The sequence below is a fragment of the Spinacia oleracea genome, chromosome 6 (genome assembly GCF_020520425.1).
Source record: "Spinacia oleracea cultivar Varoflay chromosome 6, BTI_SOV_V1, whole genome shotgun sequence".
Classification (NCBI taxonomy): domain Eukaryota; kingdom Viridiplantae; phylum Streptophyta; class Magnoliopsida; order Caryophyllales; family Amaranthaceae; genus Spinacia; species Spinacia oleracea.
In genome coordinates, this window is record NC_079492.1 from 39113620 (window position 1) to 39133164 (window position 19545).

The 19545-nt window shown below is 38.4% G+C and overlaps 1 protein-coding gene across 1 annotated transcript; it reads left to right on the forward strand.

The window, feature by feature from the left end:
• Positions 1-737: 737 nt before the first annotated feature.
• LOC110797826 (cytochrome P450 736A117-like) lies at positions 738-4080 on the forward strand. Its single transcript, XM_022002945.2, has 2 exons — positions 738-1736; positions 3307-4080. The coding sequence occupies exons 1-2, from the start codon at positions 822-824 to the stop codon at positions 3925-3927; spliced, it is 1536 nt and encodes a 511-aa protein (XP_021858637.1). The 5' UTR covers positions 738-821; the 3' UTR covers positions 3928-4080.
• The last annotated feature ends 15465 nt before the right edge of the window (positions 4081-19545 follow it).

Consider the following 19545-nt stretch of genomic DNA (forward strand, 5'->3'; position numbering starts at 1 on the left):
TACTCTTTTACCACAAAATCCTAAGACTTAGACTCGAGACTCACCTCAAGACTTACTTTAAGACTTGGGATAAACTCACCCTAAAAATGATCACATATTTGTTCTTTTTTTTCCTTTTCTAAAAGCAACTATGAACATGAAAGCAATGGAATTCTGGAAATTTAAAACGAAAAGAAAAAACAAATACTAAGTTCATGGAAAAATACAAAATAAGAAGTGGGCCTGCTCTACTTCAAGTTCACTTGTTGAACTTGGGTAATTACTAATGATTCTTTTCTTTCAAATAATTGGGCTGAACGGTTTTTTAATTTGGGGCCGCTACAAATAAGAGGCCTTGTTCTGAGTTCCATGATAGACTTCTTGATGGAAGGGCCTGATCTATCAATCTATCGTCCTTTTTGTGAATATTAGTTCGTATTAAATCGACCTGATCATTTAGTGCCCGGTTCGAAAATAGCAGATTTTAGGTAGAATTTTTGGCCCGTTTTCCAGGCCTGTCCCAATTCTAAAACAGTGTGGGTGGGCTTTTGGCAACTCAAAAACGAAATTTTAGTTATAAAATTTGCCCGCCTAAAATGGCTTGAAAACCCCGTTATTTTTGTCACAAAATAGTGTATTTTGGACAGAAAAAGTTGATTTGAAGTTTGCCCGACCCGACCTAATGAACATAATATTTTGGTCATGGCCCAGCACGAACCTAACCCGCTTTTTAATCAGGTATGGTATTAAACTAGTAGACTAATCGGTAAAAGGCAAGAATATATGTGTGTTTCTTGTTTTCAATTCCATTACTAGTCAAATTCTTGCAGAAACACAAACACATGGTAACAATGTTTTCTCTGTATCTACCATATTTTGATAAGCTTGTCTTCCATCCTTTCTTCTTCCCTACCGTCTTACTCTTTATAATCTTGTACTACAAGAGTTTCTCTTCAAATTCTGGCAGCAGCAAAAACAATACCAAAATGTTGCCACCCTCACCACCGAAGCTGCCAATCATAGGGAACCTCCACCAGATAGGTCTATTACCTCATCGTTCACTTCAATCACTGTCTCAGAAATACGGCAAGCTGATGTTGCTCAAACTGGGCAGCAAACAAGCCCTTGTGGTATCATCCGTTGATGCAGCCAGAGAAATCATGAGGACCAATGATGTGAACTTCAGTAACAGGCCTAAATTACGCGCTTCCAGTAGACTCTTCAGCAACGGTAAGGACGTGGCTTTTGCTCCGTATGGAGATTCTTGGAGAAAGATGAAGAGTATGTGCGTTATGCAGCTCTTAAGTAACAAAAAGGTTGAATCGTTTCGAAGAATAAGAGAAGAAGAGACTCTTCTAGTGGTTGAAAAGTTGAACAGATCATCTTCTTCAGTGGTCAATCTGACGGAAATGGTTATGACATATGCATTTGATGTGACTTGCAGGGCATCATTTGGAAAGAAATATAGTAAGAATCATGATAACAATTTTGAGGATAGCATTACTGAAGCTCTGAAGCTGCTTGGGGAGTTTTTTTTGGGGGACTTTGTACCCGGTCTTAGTTGGATCGACCGACTGACTGGTTTGGAAGGTCGATTGGAGAAAGTTGCACAACAGTTAGACTCATTTCTTGAAAAGCCAATACATGAACAACAAGTTCATCTAAACACTAAGACAAATATTGAGGATAAAAGTTTTGTGGACATTTTGCTTGAAGATGATGATCTTGCACTTGACAGTATCAAAGCTGTTGTATTGGTAAGTGATTGAACTTCCCTTGAGTCAGTTTTTTTTCTTCTCAACAGCTTATATAACATTATATCATGATCAGGGATGTTAGTGAGGCGGGTTAAGTTGGAGACCCGCCCCGATTAGGTTGGGATGGATAAAGATTTGGTGGGTGATGGGGTGAGGATGAAGAAAAAAAAATTTAGGTGAGATTGGTATGGATTTGAAGGCGTACTCGCCTCATATTCACCTCGAAATTCTTTTACTTCTAAATATAGGCTATATAATACTCCCTCCGTATTTTTAAAAGAGATACATTTTGACCGGCACAAATTTTTAGGAGAGTGAGTTGAATTATTAAAATAAGATGAAAATAGGGTAGTAGGTGAATTATTTATTATATTAAAAAGATGATGTGAGTAAGTGTGAGAACCACAAGAAAGAGAGAAATATTAATATAATTGGAAGTGGGGACCAAAACATATCAAAAAAGGGAAATGTATCTCTTTTTAAAATACAACAGTTTATTTCATGCTCTTATTTTATGTACTCCACGGTTCTTGAATTTTAGTCCTCTTTTCGCATTGAGTTGTTTTTATTTGTTAGTCCATTTTGACATTTTTTCTTATTTATCCAACATTTATCCCCAGTTTACCGTCACAAATATCAGGACCCACTTGTTTACTTTCTAGTAAAACTTTATTTCCATTATGCCCCTTAATTATTTATCTCTCATACCCACATGTATTAGTTTCTATTTAGATTTATGGGACAAGTGTACTAATTTTGGAAAGTGTTAAATTCCAAAATAACTAATATTCGAGAACGGAAAGAGTAATGACTTTGTGAAACAATAGTATTAGTAAATCGGCAAGAAAACATTAGATACATTTTATTTGCGAAAATGATAAAGGTCGCAACATGCGACCTTTAAGCCATGTCACAATGATGACATGGCATGATTATGTGTCACGATTTAAATTGAAAATTAAAATATTTAACCTGTATATTCTATTATACATGTTTCAAAAAAAGGTAAGAAAATCTTAATATTCTAATTTGTTTCCTTCTTTATATTAATTACGTACCTTATTTATATATTTTCATATTAAAAATATTGAATTGATAGTAAAAATATTATGATGATGCATAGCCTACATGACGCATATATGTACCAATTAAACTCCGACACGTAAGATTGCGACAACTAAATGTTGTCGCAACTTGCGACCTTTATCATCATCCTTTTATTTGTACCATTTCATGATTGTTTTTGTAGCATTAATATTATAACTTGAGAATAAAGTGGATCTTGGTCACTTGGTGTAGGTAAAGTGGGTATGGATATCTAATATCCAAATGGGTGCTGGGGCGGGATGGTTTTTAATAATGTACATTTGGGGTTGGGATGAGGATGAATATTGTAACCGTTATGGATGGGTGATAGACTGATAGGGCGGGATGAGATGAAAATTTTAGGTGAGGATGGAGGTATCTGCATCCGCATTTGTACAGCCTCATCGTTATGCTTAATTAATCAACATTAATATTCAATTCAAAGTTGTTCTTAAATTAAATTAAATTAAATTAAATTATGCAGGATATGTTTGCTGCTGGGGTAGACACAATTTACACACTTGTAGAATGGGTGATTGTGGAGCTACTTAGGCATCCAGAAGAAATGAGACAAGTAGAAGAAGAGGTAAGAAAACAAATGAAGGGGAAAGATCGGAGGGTAAGTGATGATGATTTGAAGGATCTAAGTTATCTAAAAGCTGTGATTAAGGAAGCACTTAGAATGCACCCTCCTGGTCCTTTACTGGTGTTTCGAGAGTCATTGAAGGATACCAAAGTAAATGGTTTCAATATCGATGCGGAAACACTAGTGATTATCAATGCATGGGCGATCCAGAACGACCCAATGTTTTGGGAAGAACCAGGGGAGTTTCGTCCAGAAAGGTTCATGAATGGTGGAAGTTCATCATCATTTGATTTCAAGGGGCAAGATTTTCAATATATTCCTTTTGGATCAGGAAGAAGAAGTTGTCCAGGGGTACCATTTGCCATAGCTAACGCTGAGCTTATGATTGCTACTCTCATGTTTGAGTTTGACTTGAAATTGCCTGATGGTTGTGAAATGTTAGACATGGCTGAAATTGCTGGCCTCACAGTTCGTAGGCGGGACCCTCTTATGATCATTGCAGCTCCTCCTGCTTTCTGAAAAGACGTTCATTTTTCAACCATTGTTTTTAAACTCCATTATCGTCCTCCCTAATTTTATACTTCTATTAGGGTTATTTTATAATATCATGTACCATGTACTCCGTACTTGTTAAGTCGGTGTGTTGCTATCTAGCCTGCTCTGCTCTGCTGATTGCTGGTGTGGTTTTTATACTCTTATGTATTTTCTTGTTATATACCCTGTCATGGTGGTTTCATCGTACTACGAATTTTGTTTTTGTCTGCAAGTGGAGTATTATTTTCAAATTATACGGAGTACTTCGTATTTTATTTGTCTTATACGGAGTAATATTATTGATGTTGTCATTATCACGATCACTACTGTTTTGTCATGTTCAATAATGTTCCTAACTTCTACCAAAAAAATAATGTTCTTAACTTTTTCCTTGTGTGATTTATAGTCTATGTAATAATTTATTGCTATCTACCCTGTAATGGTGGTTTCATCGTACTACTCCGTATGTATTTTGTTTTTGTTTGCTGTTATTTTCTTCAATTAATATTTTATTTAAGTGTCTTATATTATTACTCCCTCCGTCGGTTTGACCGGCACAGAGTTTAAGGGACTTGAATTGACTTATTTAATTTAATAGGTAGTAGTTGATAGTGGGGTATTATTTTAATGTAGTTAGTGGGAAATGTGTGAAGGGGTGGGGTTGGGAGAGAGTAGGGGTTGAATTTTTAATTATTTTTTGTATGGAGTAGGGGGTAGGTGGGTTAATAGGGGTGGAGTGAGAAATAATATAATATTGTTAGAATATTTCCATTTTTAGAAACAGGTCAAGTATTAAGGGACGGCCCGATAAGGAAAACAGGTCAAGTATTCCGGGACGGAGGGAGTATTATATTGACGTTATTTTTTTTTTTTTTTTATTTTTTTTTGGCATTGGATAAAAATACATGAAAATTAAACCTAATTAATCATAGATCTAACATCAACCGGCGTAACGAACTGAAGTCCATCTTTCGCTGCTCTTGTTGCCAGAACATGTGCTAAATGAACTTGATCTCGTTGGACCTTGTTGATCACGCAACTCATAAAATTCTTACCTATTTAAAAAATAGCTTGAACAGTCCACCTGACACTGATCTCTGGAATGATATGCCTCTGCAAATACGAGACCAAGGTAGCTGAGTCAGTATACAATACTATATGAGGTAGGGAAGAATCTTTTGCCCACTGAAGTGCACGCAAGCAAGCCATTGCTTCAACATGTAAAGCTGATTGCCCTAAACCATAGTCACAACCCCCAATGGTTCTTGATTCTGCATTCCTTGACTGTTGAAGAATCCAACCCATTCCCGCTCTCAGCGTAATTTTGTTCCATGATCCATCAACATATATCACCGAAATCATACGTAGTCGGAATTTCCAAACCTATATTTGCAAAATCAAAACCTGGTGGGTACACTGGCGACAATTCTGGTGGATGAAGAAAACCCAAGTCTATATTAGATTTCCCAGCAAAAGCCAGATGTTTCTCCCTAGCTGACTTAACATGTATATGACAAGCCTGAATATCTCCATTCTCTGATCGAAAAACACTCGCATTTCGAGTAACCCATAATCCCCACAAAAACGCAATGAAGGTTACTACTCGATCACTACCCTTTCCATCCACGCTATTAAAAAGTTGGATATAGGTGAGAATCCAATCCTAAATTGATAGGTTCTCGTTGAAATTTGAGAATATGCCTAGCATACTACTCCTCCACACATCCTGAGCCAAGTTACAAAGGCAAAAAATATGTTGCGCATCCTCACAGACATCAATGCATAAGTCACAAGATGTATTCAACCTTATACCTCTTCGTCCCAAGCCTTTTTTAACTGGAAGGCCATCTACCATTATTTTCCAAATAAACAACTTCCACTTTGGTAGGATTTTTAAAGGCCAAGGTAACTTTAAAAAAGGAACAAACCTGTTTTGACCCAGACCAGTGTGAGAATCTTGTTTGATTTCAGCTTCTCGTAAGAAGACATAACCAGATTTCGTTGTAAAGTGTCCAGGTTTATGTTTTGTCCAATATAACTGATCCATTACTGTTCCTGTTGGTAACTCTAGAGACATAATTGCCTTAGCATCCATGTGATCAAAGGTGTTTCTAACAAGTCCCGCATCCCAAGGAAGATGATTTGACTTAAAAAAATGACTTACTTTCCAAGATTTAGCATCTGTAAGACGAATATGAGAAGCAAAAATAGGTATCCTACCATTAACCCACTTATGTCTTCCAGCTTTAATAGTACCCCCATTTCCCATCTTCCAAGCACAACCTTGAAATAAAACATTCTCAGCTCTGCGAAGACCACGCATTCCCCACGAAGTACGACCAAGAAGAAGATTTGCCTTACCCGTAGTTAAAGCAAAATTCCCTTTTGCCATATAAACTCTCGAAATTAGTAATTGTGGGTTTCGATGCATTCTCCACACTTGTTTCATAAAAAAAACTGAGTTGAGCGTCGATAATCTACGAATGCCCAGACCTCCCATTCCACGAGGTAGATGTAAGATATCCCTACGAACCCAATGCATTCCTTTTTTCCAGTTTAGCCCAAAAAAAAAGTGGCAATCATAGAATCGATTCTATTTGGAACTAAAATCGGAATTTCCAAACTCATCATAACATGAGACACCATTGCCACGATAATAGAATTGATCAGAACTAACTTTTGTGGTTGAGACAACAACACCCCATTCCATGAGTTGATTAAATCAACAACCTTATCTATCAAGTAATTGAAATGCAATCGTTTTGAAACCATGCAGTCAACAGGTACACCCAAATGTTGTCCAAACTGGATTACTTTAGGCATTCTTAAAATTGTCTTGAAATTTTGTTGCTGTGATAGAGAGGTATTTGGACTAAACTTGACAAATGATTTTGCTAGATTGAGATGTTGTCCTGAAATTCGGCAATACCGATCTATAATATCACCAACATTCGTGCATTATGTTTCTGTTGCTTGGAAAAAAATCATTGCATCATCAGCGAAAAACAAGTGCGTAATCTTTGGTGCTTGTCTTGCAAGTTGTATACCCTGGAACAACTGAATATCTTGACCTAAGGTTAGCATACGTCCAAGTATATCCATGCAGAAAAGAAACAAATATGGAGACAAAGGATCTCCTTGCCTTAACCCACACCTAGGCTTGAAAGCTGTTGAAGTTCTTCCATTAATAAGAACTTTAAATGAAACTTTTGAGATGCACTAGTATATCAATTGAATCCACGATGAAGGGAAACCATAAGCTTTGAGAGCACGTAATAGAAAACCCTAGTGTATTCCATCATAAGCTTTACTCATATCAATCTTAACCGCCGCTAGGTTTGGACCTGTTGTTTTTCTTCCATTTAATAAGATGTTATCACTCATATATCGGCCCGGTATGAAAGCATACTGCTGATCATCAATTAGAACATCGAGACTTGGTTTCAACCCATTAACCAGACATTTTGAGGCACATTTATAGACTACATTACATAAGCTTATAGGACGAAGTTGATTTACCTCTTCAGGAGAAGCAATCTTTGGAATCATAACCAGCAAGGAGTGATTCCATTCCTTTAGCAAAAAACCAGTCTTGAAAAAACTTTGTATACCTTCAATCACTGAGGTTCCCACAATCTCCCAATGTTTCTTGAAAAATTCAGCTGTCATTCCAGCTGGACCTGGAGATTTAGACCCTTTCATAGCAAACATAGCCTTAGCAATTTCTATAGCCGAAACAGGAACTTCTAGTCTAATAATATCAGTAGTTGATAATTGCGGCAAATCCATATCTCGTAAAACATAATCCACTTCACTGTAGTCTATAACTGAATACTCTATCTCGAAGACCATCTTCAGATTATCTGTTAGGTTATGATACATATGACATTTACATAGATCATGCGGAAACAACCATTAACCCAGGAAACATATTATTTACACATAATCATATAGCATAATTAGATGCATACTCTTTGTTGCGTGCCTTCCCTAGCTGCGCCCGAACCGAACAAGAACAAGTCTTTTAGGACTCCAAGTGTCGTCCCTCCGTAGATAGTCCACAGCACGTCCGGATCCGCCTTAAGATTGACCAACTAGAATCGCCCTTAAGGTACTCAGAAAATTCGGCACTTTTGGGGCAAGATGGGTGTTTGAATTTTCTCTCAAAAACCTCACTTTTGAATACTTTAAAACTTATGTATAAATTATGACCCCTAGGCCTTTATTTATAGAGTTATGGAAAAGGAATCGTAATCCTAGTAGGATGCGAATTAATTGGAATTAGAATTCTACATGAATTCTACTTAATCAATTTATCCAATAGGAATAGACATTTAATCATACACTGACTCTTGCAGATTCAGGAATCTCGCGTGAGCTCAAACTCACACACACACGGCAGCCACAAGGGCTGCCCACGCATGCGAGCAGCAGCCCACGCAGCGCGGCCCACGCATGCGCGGCCTTGTGCGCGCTGGGCTGTGGCGTGCGTGCTTGCTGGGCGATGGCCTGGCTTCGTGCTGGGCCTTCGTCCGGCAGGCCTCGTCCGATGCTAATTCGTACGATACGCTTCCGATTAAATTTCCATTTCCGGAATCTATTTCCGATACGAACAATATTTAATATTTCCGATTCCGGAATTAATTTCCGTTTCGAACAAATATTTAATATTTCCGTTTTCGGAATTATTTTCCGATTCCGGCAATATTTCCGATTCTGACAATATTTCCGTTTCCGGCAATATTTCCGATTCTGGTAATATTTCCATTTCCAATAATATTTTCCGATACGTACCATGTTTCCGTTTCCGGCAACATCTACGACTTGGATAATATTCATATTTCCGATACGATCCATATTTCCGTTTCCGGCAATATTATCGTTTCCGGAGTATTCATTTCTTGCCTGTGACGATCTTAGCTCCCACTGAAACCAAGATCCGTCGGTTCCGAATATTCATAGATGGAGTATTTAATGCCATTAAATACTTGATCCGTTTACGTACTATTTGTGTGACCCTACGGGTTCAGTCAAGAGTAAGCTGTGGATTAATATCATTAATTCCACTTGAACTGAAGCGGCCTCTAGCTAGGCATTCAGCTCACTTGATCTCACTGAATTATTAACTTGTTAATTAATACTGAACCGCATTTATTAGACTTAACATAGAATGCATACTTGGACCAAGGGCATTATTTCCTTCAGTCTCCCACTTGTCCTTAGGGACAAGTGTGCATTTCCTAATTCCTTTGTCGCTCGATGCTTGCTCTTGAACATAAGGTAAGAGTTGTCATCCTTATTATGTCCAGAGGTGTTCCTCGGTTTCAGAGTTCAACTGATCAAATAAACAGATAATCATAGCCTATGATTCATCCGAGCACGGCCATGCATTTCACAGTTTCTAGCTCTCCGAGTGGCCTTGTACAACTTTTAAGCATCTCATCCCGATTTATGGGAGGACAATCCCAATCTTGCGATCTTGAGATTAGACTTCGTTTGATAGGTGATTACCTGAGCGTTGCCTTTATAGCCTCCTTTTACGGTGCGACGGTTGGTCAACGTCAAAGCAACCAGTTCTCAAACAAGTAATCTCAAATCACTCAGGTATTGAGGATTTAGTGTCTAATAACTTAATGAAATTTACTTATGACAGACTTTCATCTCTTACAGTAAAGTTTCATAGGTCTTGTCCGATACTAGTCTTCCCAAAGTAAGTATCTATGCAAATGATTATGACATTGCCATGTCCACATAGTTCAAGAAACAGAACTACTAGTCATCTTGCATTCTAATCGTCTAACGTTTTCTATGCGTCCAATTTTATAGAAAACTCCGACTAGGGACCATTTTCAACCTTTGACATTCAAGTTCACTTGATAGACATTTCTTAGTCACAGGACTGGTCCTGACAGTCTATCTTGAATATATCGTCAAGTTGAAGGGACTCATCATTTAATAAACCACAAATTAAATGGAAAAATGAATTCCTTTCATTTATTGTGAATGATTAACCAATAATGTTTTACAAAGATTTAAACTCTAAAACTTTAAAACATTAAACAGAGACATCAAAGCCATTCTCCAATATGCTTGATTCCCATAGCTGCAGTGTGCGAGTTGTGCTTCGCTTGCGGCAGAGGTTTAGTTAATGGATCTGATATGTTGTCATCAGTTCCAATTTTGCTTATCTCGACTTCTTTTCTTTCAACGAACTCTCGTAGAAGGTGAAATCTACGAAGTACATGCTTGACTCTCTGGTGGTGTCTAGGCTCTTTTGCCTGTGCAATAGCTCCGTTATTATCACAATACAGGGCTATTGGTCCTTTAATGGAGGGGACTACACCAAGTTCTCCTATGAACTTCCTTAGCCATATAGCTTCCTTTGCTGCTTCATGTGCAGCAATGTACTCCGCTTCAGTTGTAGAATCCGCAATGGTGCTTTGCTTAGCACTTTTCCAGCTTACTGCTCCTCCGTTGAGGCAGAAGACAAACCCAGACTGTGATCTGAAATCATCTTTGTCGGTTTGGAAACTTGCGTCCGTATAGCCTTTAACAATTAATTCATCATCTCCACCATAGACCAGGAAGTCATCTTTGTGCCTTTTCAGGTACTTCAGAATGTTCTTGGCAGCAGTCCAATGCGCCTCTCCTGGGTCTGACTGGTATCTGCTCGTAGCACTGAGTGCGTACGCAACATCCGGGCGTGTACATATCATAGCATACATTATTGAACCAATCAATGATGCATATGGAATCCCATTCATTCGTCTACGCTCATCAAGTGTTTTTGGGCACTGAGTCTTGCTTAGAGTCATTCCATGAGACATGGGTAGGTAGCCTCGCTTGGAGTCCGCCATCTTGAACCTATCAAGCACCTTATTGATATAAGTGCTTTGACTAAGTCCAATCATCTTTTTAGATCTATCTCTGTAAATCTTGATGCCCAATATGTACTGTGCTTCCCCTAGATCCTTCATCGAAAAACATTTCCCAAGCCAAATCTTGACAGAGTTCAACATAGGAATGTTATTTCCGATAAGCAATATGTCGTCGACATATAATACTAGGAAAGCAATTTTGCTCCCACTGACCTTCTTGTATACACAAGATTCGTCCGCGTTCTTGATGAAACCAAAGTCACTGACTGCTTCATCAAAACGTATATTCCAGCTCCTGGATGCCTGCTTCAATCCGTAGATTGACTTCTTTAGCTTGCATACCTTTTTAGCATTCTTTGGATCCTCAAAACCTTCAGGCTGTGTCATAAACACAGTTTCTGTTAAAACGCCGTTTAAGAAAGCAGTTTTGACATCCATCTGCCATATTTCGTAATCGTAATATGCAGCGATTGCTAACATTATTCGAATAGACTTTAGCATTGCAACTGGTGAAAAGGTTTCATCGTAATCCACACCGTGGACTTGCCTGTAACCTTTTGCAACCAATCTAGCTTTGAAAACTTCAAGTTTCCCATCCTTGTCCTTTTTCAGTTTGAAAACCCATTTGCTTCCAATGGCTTGGTAGCCATCTGGCAAATCGACCAAATCCCATACTTGGTTTTCAGACATGGAGTCTAATTCAGATTGCATGGCTTCTTGCCATTGCTTGGAGCTAGGGCTCGTCATAGCTTGCTTGTAAGTCGCAGGTTCATCACTTTCAAGTAATAGAACGTCATAGCTCTCGTTCGTCAAAATACCTAAGTACCTTTCCGGTTGAGATCTATATCTTTGCGATCTACGCGGGGTAACATTTCTAGATTGACCATGATTCTCACCAGATTCTTCTAAAGGTCTCTGAGTTTCATCCTGAATGTCATCTTGAGCATTCTCTAGAGTTTGTTGTTCGACTCGAATTTCTTCGAGGTCTACTTTTCTCCCACTTGTCATTTTGGAAATGTGATCTTTCTCCAAAAAGACACCATCTCGAGCAACAAACACTTTGTTCTCAGATGTATTGTAGAAGTAATACCCCTTTGTTTCCTTTGGATAGCCCACAAGGATACATTTGTCAGATTTTGGATGAAGTTTGTCTGAAATTAATCGTTTGACGTATACTTCACATCCCCAAATCTTAAGAAAAGACACATTTGGAGGCTTTCCAAACCATAATTCGTATGGAGTCTTTTCGACAGCTTTAGACGGAGCTCTATTTATAGTGAGTGCAGCTGTATTTAGTGCATGTCCCCAAAATTCTAATGGAAGTTCGGCCTGACCCATCATTGACCTGACCATGTCTAGCAAGGTTCTGTTCCTCCGTTCTGACACACCGTTCCATTGTGGTGTTCCAGGAGGAGTCAATTCTGATAGAATTCCACATTCTTTCAGATGGTCATCAAATTCATAGCTCAGATATTCACCGCCTCTATCAGACCGCAGTGCCTTAATCTTCTTGCCTAATTGATTCTCTACTTCACTCTGAAATTCCTTGAATTTGTCAAAGGATTCAGACTTATGCTTCATTAGGTAGACATAACCATACCTACTGAAGTCATCAGTGAAAGTGATAAAGTAGCTGAAACCACCTCTAGCATTTGTACTCATTGGTCCATATACATCTGTATGGATTAAACCCAATAGTTCATTTGCTCTTTCTCCAACTTTAGAGAAAGGTTGCTTTGTCATTTTGCCAAGTAAACATGATTCGCATTTACCATAATCCTCTAAGTCAAATGGTTCTAGAATTCCTTCCCTTTGAAGTCTTTCTAAGCGTTTCAAGTTTATATGGCCTAATCGACAATGCCACAGATAGGTGAGATCTGAATCATCCTTTTTGGCCTTTTTGGTATTTATGTTATATACTTGTTTGTCGTGATCTAATAAATAAAGTCCATTGACTAATCTAGCAGATCCATAAAACATCTCTTTAAAATAAAACGAACAACTATTGTCTTTTATTATAAAGGAAAATCCCTTAGCATCTAAGCAAGAAACTGAAATGATGTTTTTAGTAAGACTTGGAACATGGAAACATTCTTCCAGTTCCAAAACTAGCCCGGAGGGCAACGACAAATAGTATGTTCCTACAGCTAATGCAGCAATCCGTGCTCCATTTCCCACTCGTAGGTCGACTTCACCCTTGCTTAACTTTCTACTTCTTCTTAGTCCCTGTGGATTGGAACATAAGTGTGAGCCACAACCTGTATCTAATACCCAAGAAGTTGAATTAGCAAGTATACAGTCTATAACGAAAATACCTGAAGATGGAACGACTGTTCCGTTCTTCTGATCTTCCTTTAGCTTTGGACATTCTCTTTTGTAATGGCCTATTCCATCACAATAAAGACAGCTTGATGTGGACTTGTCCTGCTTTGATTTAGCATTGCCCTTGGACTTTCCACCTTTCTTGAATGGTCTCTTTCTAGCCTTGAGTAAATCTTTGGCTTCACAGTCCAGTACTATTTCAGCCTTTCTGACAAGGTGAATAAATTCTGCAACTGTTTCTTCTCTTGGTTCACTTAGGTATTGTTGCTTGAAGCGACCAAACCCACTGTGTAGTGAATTGAGCAAGACAGAGACTGCCATCCTTTCGCTTATTGGTGTTTCTAGTAGACTTAGGCGATCAAAATATGAACACATAAGATCCACATGGAACCTCAGTGGGACGCCTACCCTCTGTTTAGTGCGAAGGAGCTGAACATGTGTTTCTTGGACCTCCATCCTATAACACCTGTTGGGAGAACTAACCTTTAGCCCAGACATTGATTCAATCAACTCATGGACGTTCAGGTCCCTGTCCTCCGTACTTCCACGACAGATATCCCTCAGATTCTTGATGAGCGTAAAAGGTTCATAGGCTACAAACCTTCTAGCCCAATCATCAGGGATATTGTTCAGCATGAGACTCATAACCTTTTTGAGATCCGCATCCCAGGCGTAAAATCTCTCAGGGGTCATGTCTCTGGCATAGTAGCTTGGCATGGGATGTGATAGTACATACTCAAGTCCATTGAGTTTGACTATTTCAACTAGCTTAGCTTCCCATTCAAGAAAATTTGTCAGGTTCAGCTTGACCATAAGCTCAGAACCCATGATGATGTTTTGATTGTTGTTTGCCATATTAAAACTACAATTGAAAAGAATAAACAAATAAATAACCATTCACAGTTTCTCTTAATAAACTTAAATTCTAGCATACATGCATAATTCAATGTTTATTAAGCATTTTATTCAAGTTATGTGTTCCGGCAGGTGTGAATAAAATGATTCCAAGATCCTAAAATCATTGAAGAACTAAGCACAGTTTGTCGACTTAATCCTAGAACATCTTAGGTAAGCAAAAGCCTTTTGCTAATAGTCTAGAAACTATTCTTGGTTGATAGGTACGTCTAAGAACTTATTAGGTAAACCTATCGAATTTGCCACGACATAAAAGGACTCCTTACTTATATCGTTGAGTTTCACCAAAACTAACATGTACTCACAATTATTTGTGTACCTTGCCCCTTTAGGACCAATAAGTAACACCTCGCTGAGCGAAAACTATTACTAGATTGATGTAAAGGATATCCAAGCAAGTGTATATTTTGGCATGGCACCTTTTAACTCAATTTTTAAGTTTGGAACTTAAGGCTCTTACTATGTTGGTTAGATTTTAAGTGAACTAAAATCCTTAATCATGCAACATAATCAAGCTTTTGATCTCATGCATTTTAAGACATATTTAAAGCAATAAATAACTTAAAACATGCATAAGATATTTGTGATCTAGTATGGCCCGACTTCATCTTGAAGCTTTGACTTCAAAGTCCGTCTTGAAAATCTCCGTGGGAGGCACCATTTTCTTCAAATAGGATAAGTTATAACTAATTACAACTATTTGATGGTACGCAGACCATATTTGAATTGAAAAACAACTTTGGTACTTTAGACCAATTACATTCAAATTAATGGTACGCAGACCATATTTTCTATCCTATTTGGGCCATACTAGTCACTTCATAACCTGCAAAACAGTACATATACAATATATACCATTCACCCATTCATTATCATGAATGGCCCACATAGCTGGTTAGTTAAACACATTATGCATCACGTAAACATTTGCAGCAATTAATCAAGGGCACCAATAATCTACCAATTATTCAGTCCTTATTAATTCTAATCGAGTTGTTTTAACCTTAAGGATTTGTAGACCTAATCAAGAGTTTATGACTAAAAAGTGCTCCCACTCAAACCAATAAATTCATATGCTTTACTAATTTTAAACATAAAATTGTATTTCTAGTCTAACCGGAAACATACAAATTTAATTAAAATTTAAAGCTCATATAAATTTATAATTGAATCCAAAATTTAATTTAATTTCAGTCGCATTTAAATTAATTCATGATTTTAATTTTAGTAAAATAATTAGAATAAATTCCATTTATTATAATTATAATATTCAAAATTAAAATCCAAGAAATTAATTCAAATTATTAATTTTAAAATTAATTAAAATTACGTGAACTGAAATTTTCAAATTAAACATTCAAAACGATCTAATCGAAACGCAAACACCCTACGCGTTGCACGCCCATGGGCTGTACGCACACAGCCATTGCTGGCCATGTGCGCGCAGCCCATGCGCTCGTTGCATAGCTGCTGCTGTCCCATACGCAAGCCTCCGCACAGCGCCCACCGTACGCGAGCTATCGCTCGCAGCGCGCGCGCGTTACCGCGCTCGCTGGTGCGCGAGATCGCTCGCTGGTGCGCGCGAGCCATCGCTCGCTGGCGCGCGATATCGCTCGCTGGTGCGCGCGAGCCATCGCTCGCTGGTGCGCGCGAGCCATCGCTCGCTGGCGCGCGAGATCGCTCGCTGGTGCGCGCGAGCCATCGCTCGCTGGCGCGCGAGATCGCTCGCTGGTGCGCGCGAGTGATGCTGTGCGCAGCGCTCGTGGCACGCGAGCTTGCGCTCGCTGCGCACGAGGCTGCGCGCTGTTGTGCGAGGCAGCGCGCGCTGTGGCGCAGCTCGCTTGCTGCCCACACGCGACTGCCTTGGCTCGCCCCTCGCCCATGCCCATCCGTTCATTGCTCGTGGCACACGACACAAGGCAGGGCTGCTGCCTTGTGCTCGTGCACTACGCCCTTGCTCATTGCATTCGTGCCGCACGGGCGACGAGCTCCCTTGCTCGTCGTCGCATGCCCGCATTATACAACACCCCTTAAGGGTAACACGAAGCGTCCATTGCTTCGTGCGTGCAAGTTATTTGAACGAATCGCATAAAAATTTAAAATTTATATTTAAAATTAATGACAAATTAATAAATATTATTAATTTCATAATTTTAGGGCGAAAAATCGAAAATTTATTATCCAATTGATTTCCGATTGATATGGATTCAAGTCTAGGTCATAAAAATTTAAAATTTATCGTAAATTTACAATTTTTATGGTGGTTTTTAATCATAGGTTTCTAATTAAATTACAATTAATTATGAAAATCAAATTAATTCTAAATTATTCTAATTTTCAACAAATTAATCATAATTACAAATTAGATTGCATAATTAACAAGACTAGGCATTCAAACTTGTTAAACATATGCAGTAGGTCAATCAAAAATTCAAGATTTATCAACAGGAATCGCAAATATTTAATTTAACATCTTAAATTTACGAAATTTTGCATTCGAAAAACTAAAACCTTCGAAAAGTCATAGTTAGGCTTCGAATTTGAGAATTCTGGGTTCGGCAGAAAAATACTATTTTTTTGTCAAAATTTTAGAATGCCTTTTACATGCGAAATTGACACAAAAATCACTCAATTCGGATGAGTAACGAAGAAACTGCCGAAAAACTGCGTACATATAATTAAATAAACGCAATTTGCAATTAATTAACAATTACGAAAATTAATCACCCCTTTTAATTCTTGCAAATTTGTAATATTTAACCATGTTCATGCAATTTAGATTATGAAAATAATAAGGGGCTCTGATACCACTGTTAGGCTATGATACATATGACATTTACATAGATCATGCGGAAACAACCATTAACCCAGGAAACATATTATTTACACATAATCATATAGCATAATTAGATGCATACTCTTTGTTGCGTGCCTTCCCTAGCTGCGCCCGAACCGAACAAGAACAAGTCTTTTAGGACTCCAAGTGTCGTCCCTCCGTAGATAGTCCACAGCACGTCCGGATCCGCCTTAAGATTGACCAACTAGAATCGCCCTTAAGGTACTCAGAAAATTCGGCACTTTTGGGGCAAGATGGGTGTTTGAATTTTCTCTCAAAAACCTCACTTTTGAATACTTTAAAACTTATGTATAAATTATGACCCCTAGGCCTTTATTTATAGAGTTATGGAAAAGGAATCGTAATCCTAGTAGGATGCGAATTAATTGGAATTAGAATTCTACATGAATTCTACTTAATCAATTTATCCAATAGGAATAGACATTTAATCATACACTGACTCTTGCAGATTCAGGAATCTCGCGTGAGCTCAAACTCACACACACACGGCAGCCACAAGGGCTGCCCACGCATGCGAGCAGCAGCCCACGCAGCGCGGCCCACGCATGCGCGGCCTTGTGCGCGCTGGGCTGTGGCGTGCGTGCTTGCTGGGCGATGGCCTGGCTTCGTGCTGGGCCTTCGTCCGGCAGGCCTCGTCCGATGCTAATTCGTACGATACGCTTCCGATTAAATTTCCATTTCCGGAATCTATTTCCGATACGAACAATATTTAATATTTCCGATTCCGGAATTAATTTCCGTTTCGAACAAATATTTAATATTTCCGTTTTCGGAATTATTTTCCGATTCCGGCAATATTTCCGATTCTGACAATATTTCCGTTTCCGGCAATATTTCCGATTCTGGTAATATTTCCATTTCCAATAATATTTTCCGATACGTACCATGTTTCCGTTTCCGGCAACATCTACGACTTGGATAATATTCATATTTCCGATACGATCCATATTTCCGTTTCCGGCAATATTATCGTTTCCGGAGTATTCATTTCTTGCCTGTGACGATCTTAGCTCCCACTGAAACCAAGATCCGTCGGTTCCGAATATTCATAGATGGAGTATTTAATGCCATTAAATACTTGATCCGTTTACGTACTATTTGTGTGACCCTACGGGTTCAGTCAAGAGTAAGCTGTGGATTAATATCATTAATTCCACTTGAACTGAAGCGGCCTCTAGCTAGGCATTCAGCTCACTTGATCTCACTGAATTATTAACTTGTTAATTAATACTGAACCGCATTTATTAGACTTAACATAGAATGCATACTTGGACCAAGGGCATTATTTCCTTCATTATCCACCACAAGTTTTTGAACATTATCCTGACCTTCCTTGAAATTCCCTTGAGGATCGATCCCGCAATCTCAACACCTCGTTTCTCTTTTGTCTTTCTTTAACCTTTGAAAAAAGCAACTTTGTAGGACAATCACCACTTGCCACCCATAACTCCTTCATTCGTTGAAACCAGTATTGAAATAATAACATGGCTTGTTCATTTGACTGGAGAGTAAGAGAATTATAGTTATTTCCCTTTTGCAAAGTATCAACCTCAAGGCCTTCCAAAGCAAGCTTGTTCGAGAAATGAAGACAGTTAACACCCCAAAAGTTCTTATTCTTCAAACACCATTTCCTCAAAATATTCCGAACCGTATCCATCTTACGAGATAATGAGAACATTGGTGATCCTAAAATATTATGATTCCATACATCTTCAATTGAAATTTTTGTCTCAGGAAAGGAAAGACACCAGTTTTCTGTTTGATAGGTTCGTTTTTTTTTTGAAAACTAGATTCTTCAGTTTGTAAAATAATAGCTGCATGGTCTGGGACTAGGATAGGTTGATTAATAATTCTTGTGCCCGGGAACTTAGTGAACCACAACTCTGACATATACGCTCGATCTAATCTTTACAAAATAAGGGATGATGACTCTCTTTTGTTAGTCCACGTAAAAGGGGGTCCTGAAAAGGGTACCTCAGTTAAATTTGAAGCTAAACGCCATTGAACAAAATTCTCCCACCCTTGAATTATTGAAGAACCTCCTAATTTGTCAGAATAAAGCTCTACTTGATTAAAATCTCTTATTATTAAACACATAGGAGATTCTAGCAAAAGAGTAAGGATTTGATTCCATACTTCTTCTCTATCCTCCACAACAGGTGCACCATAAACAAACATAACATCCCAAGTATTTGCATTAGGTTCATGAACTTTACAAAATGCAATATTTGAGGACACAAATAGACAACTAACATCAAAGTTTGTCCAAACAAAAACTGCTAATCCACCACTTGAACCTACGGCATCTATACCAAAAACAAAAGAAGGGTTATTACCCCCTAATAAACTAGACACATTAGAAAGATTAGTCTTAGTTTCCGAGATAAACAAAAACATAGGAAAATAAGTTTTAAGCAACCAAGAAACATATGGTCGTACTAACGATCTAGGATTATTTACACCCCTACAATTGAAGGAAAAGTGTCCTTCACCCAAGGTGCATTAAGTCTAATACCAAGGTTCAGATTAACTGCGAACAATTAATTCAGTGAGATCAATTGATCGGAACAGCTAGCTGGAGCAATGCTTTCTATCAGTGAGTTCTAATGGATATTAAGCTCACAACTTACT

Coding starts and splice junctions, on each gene's coding strand:
- LOC110797826 (XM_022002945.2), top strand. CDS start 822: ATGGTAACAATGTTTTCTCTGTATCTACCATATTTTGATAAGCTTGTC. Junction 1,737..3,306: donor GTATCAAAGCTGTTGTATTG/GTAAGTGATTGA, acceptor TAAATTATGCAG/GATATGTTTGCTGCTGGGGT.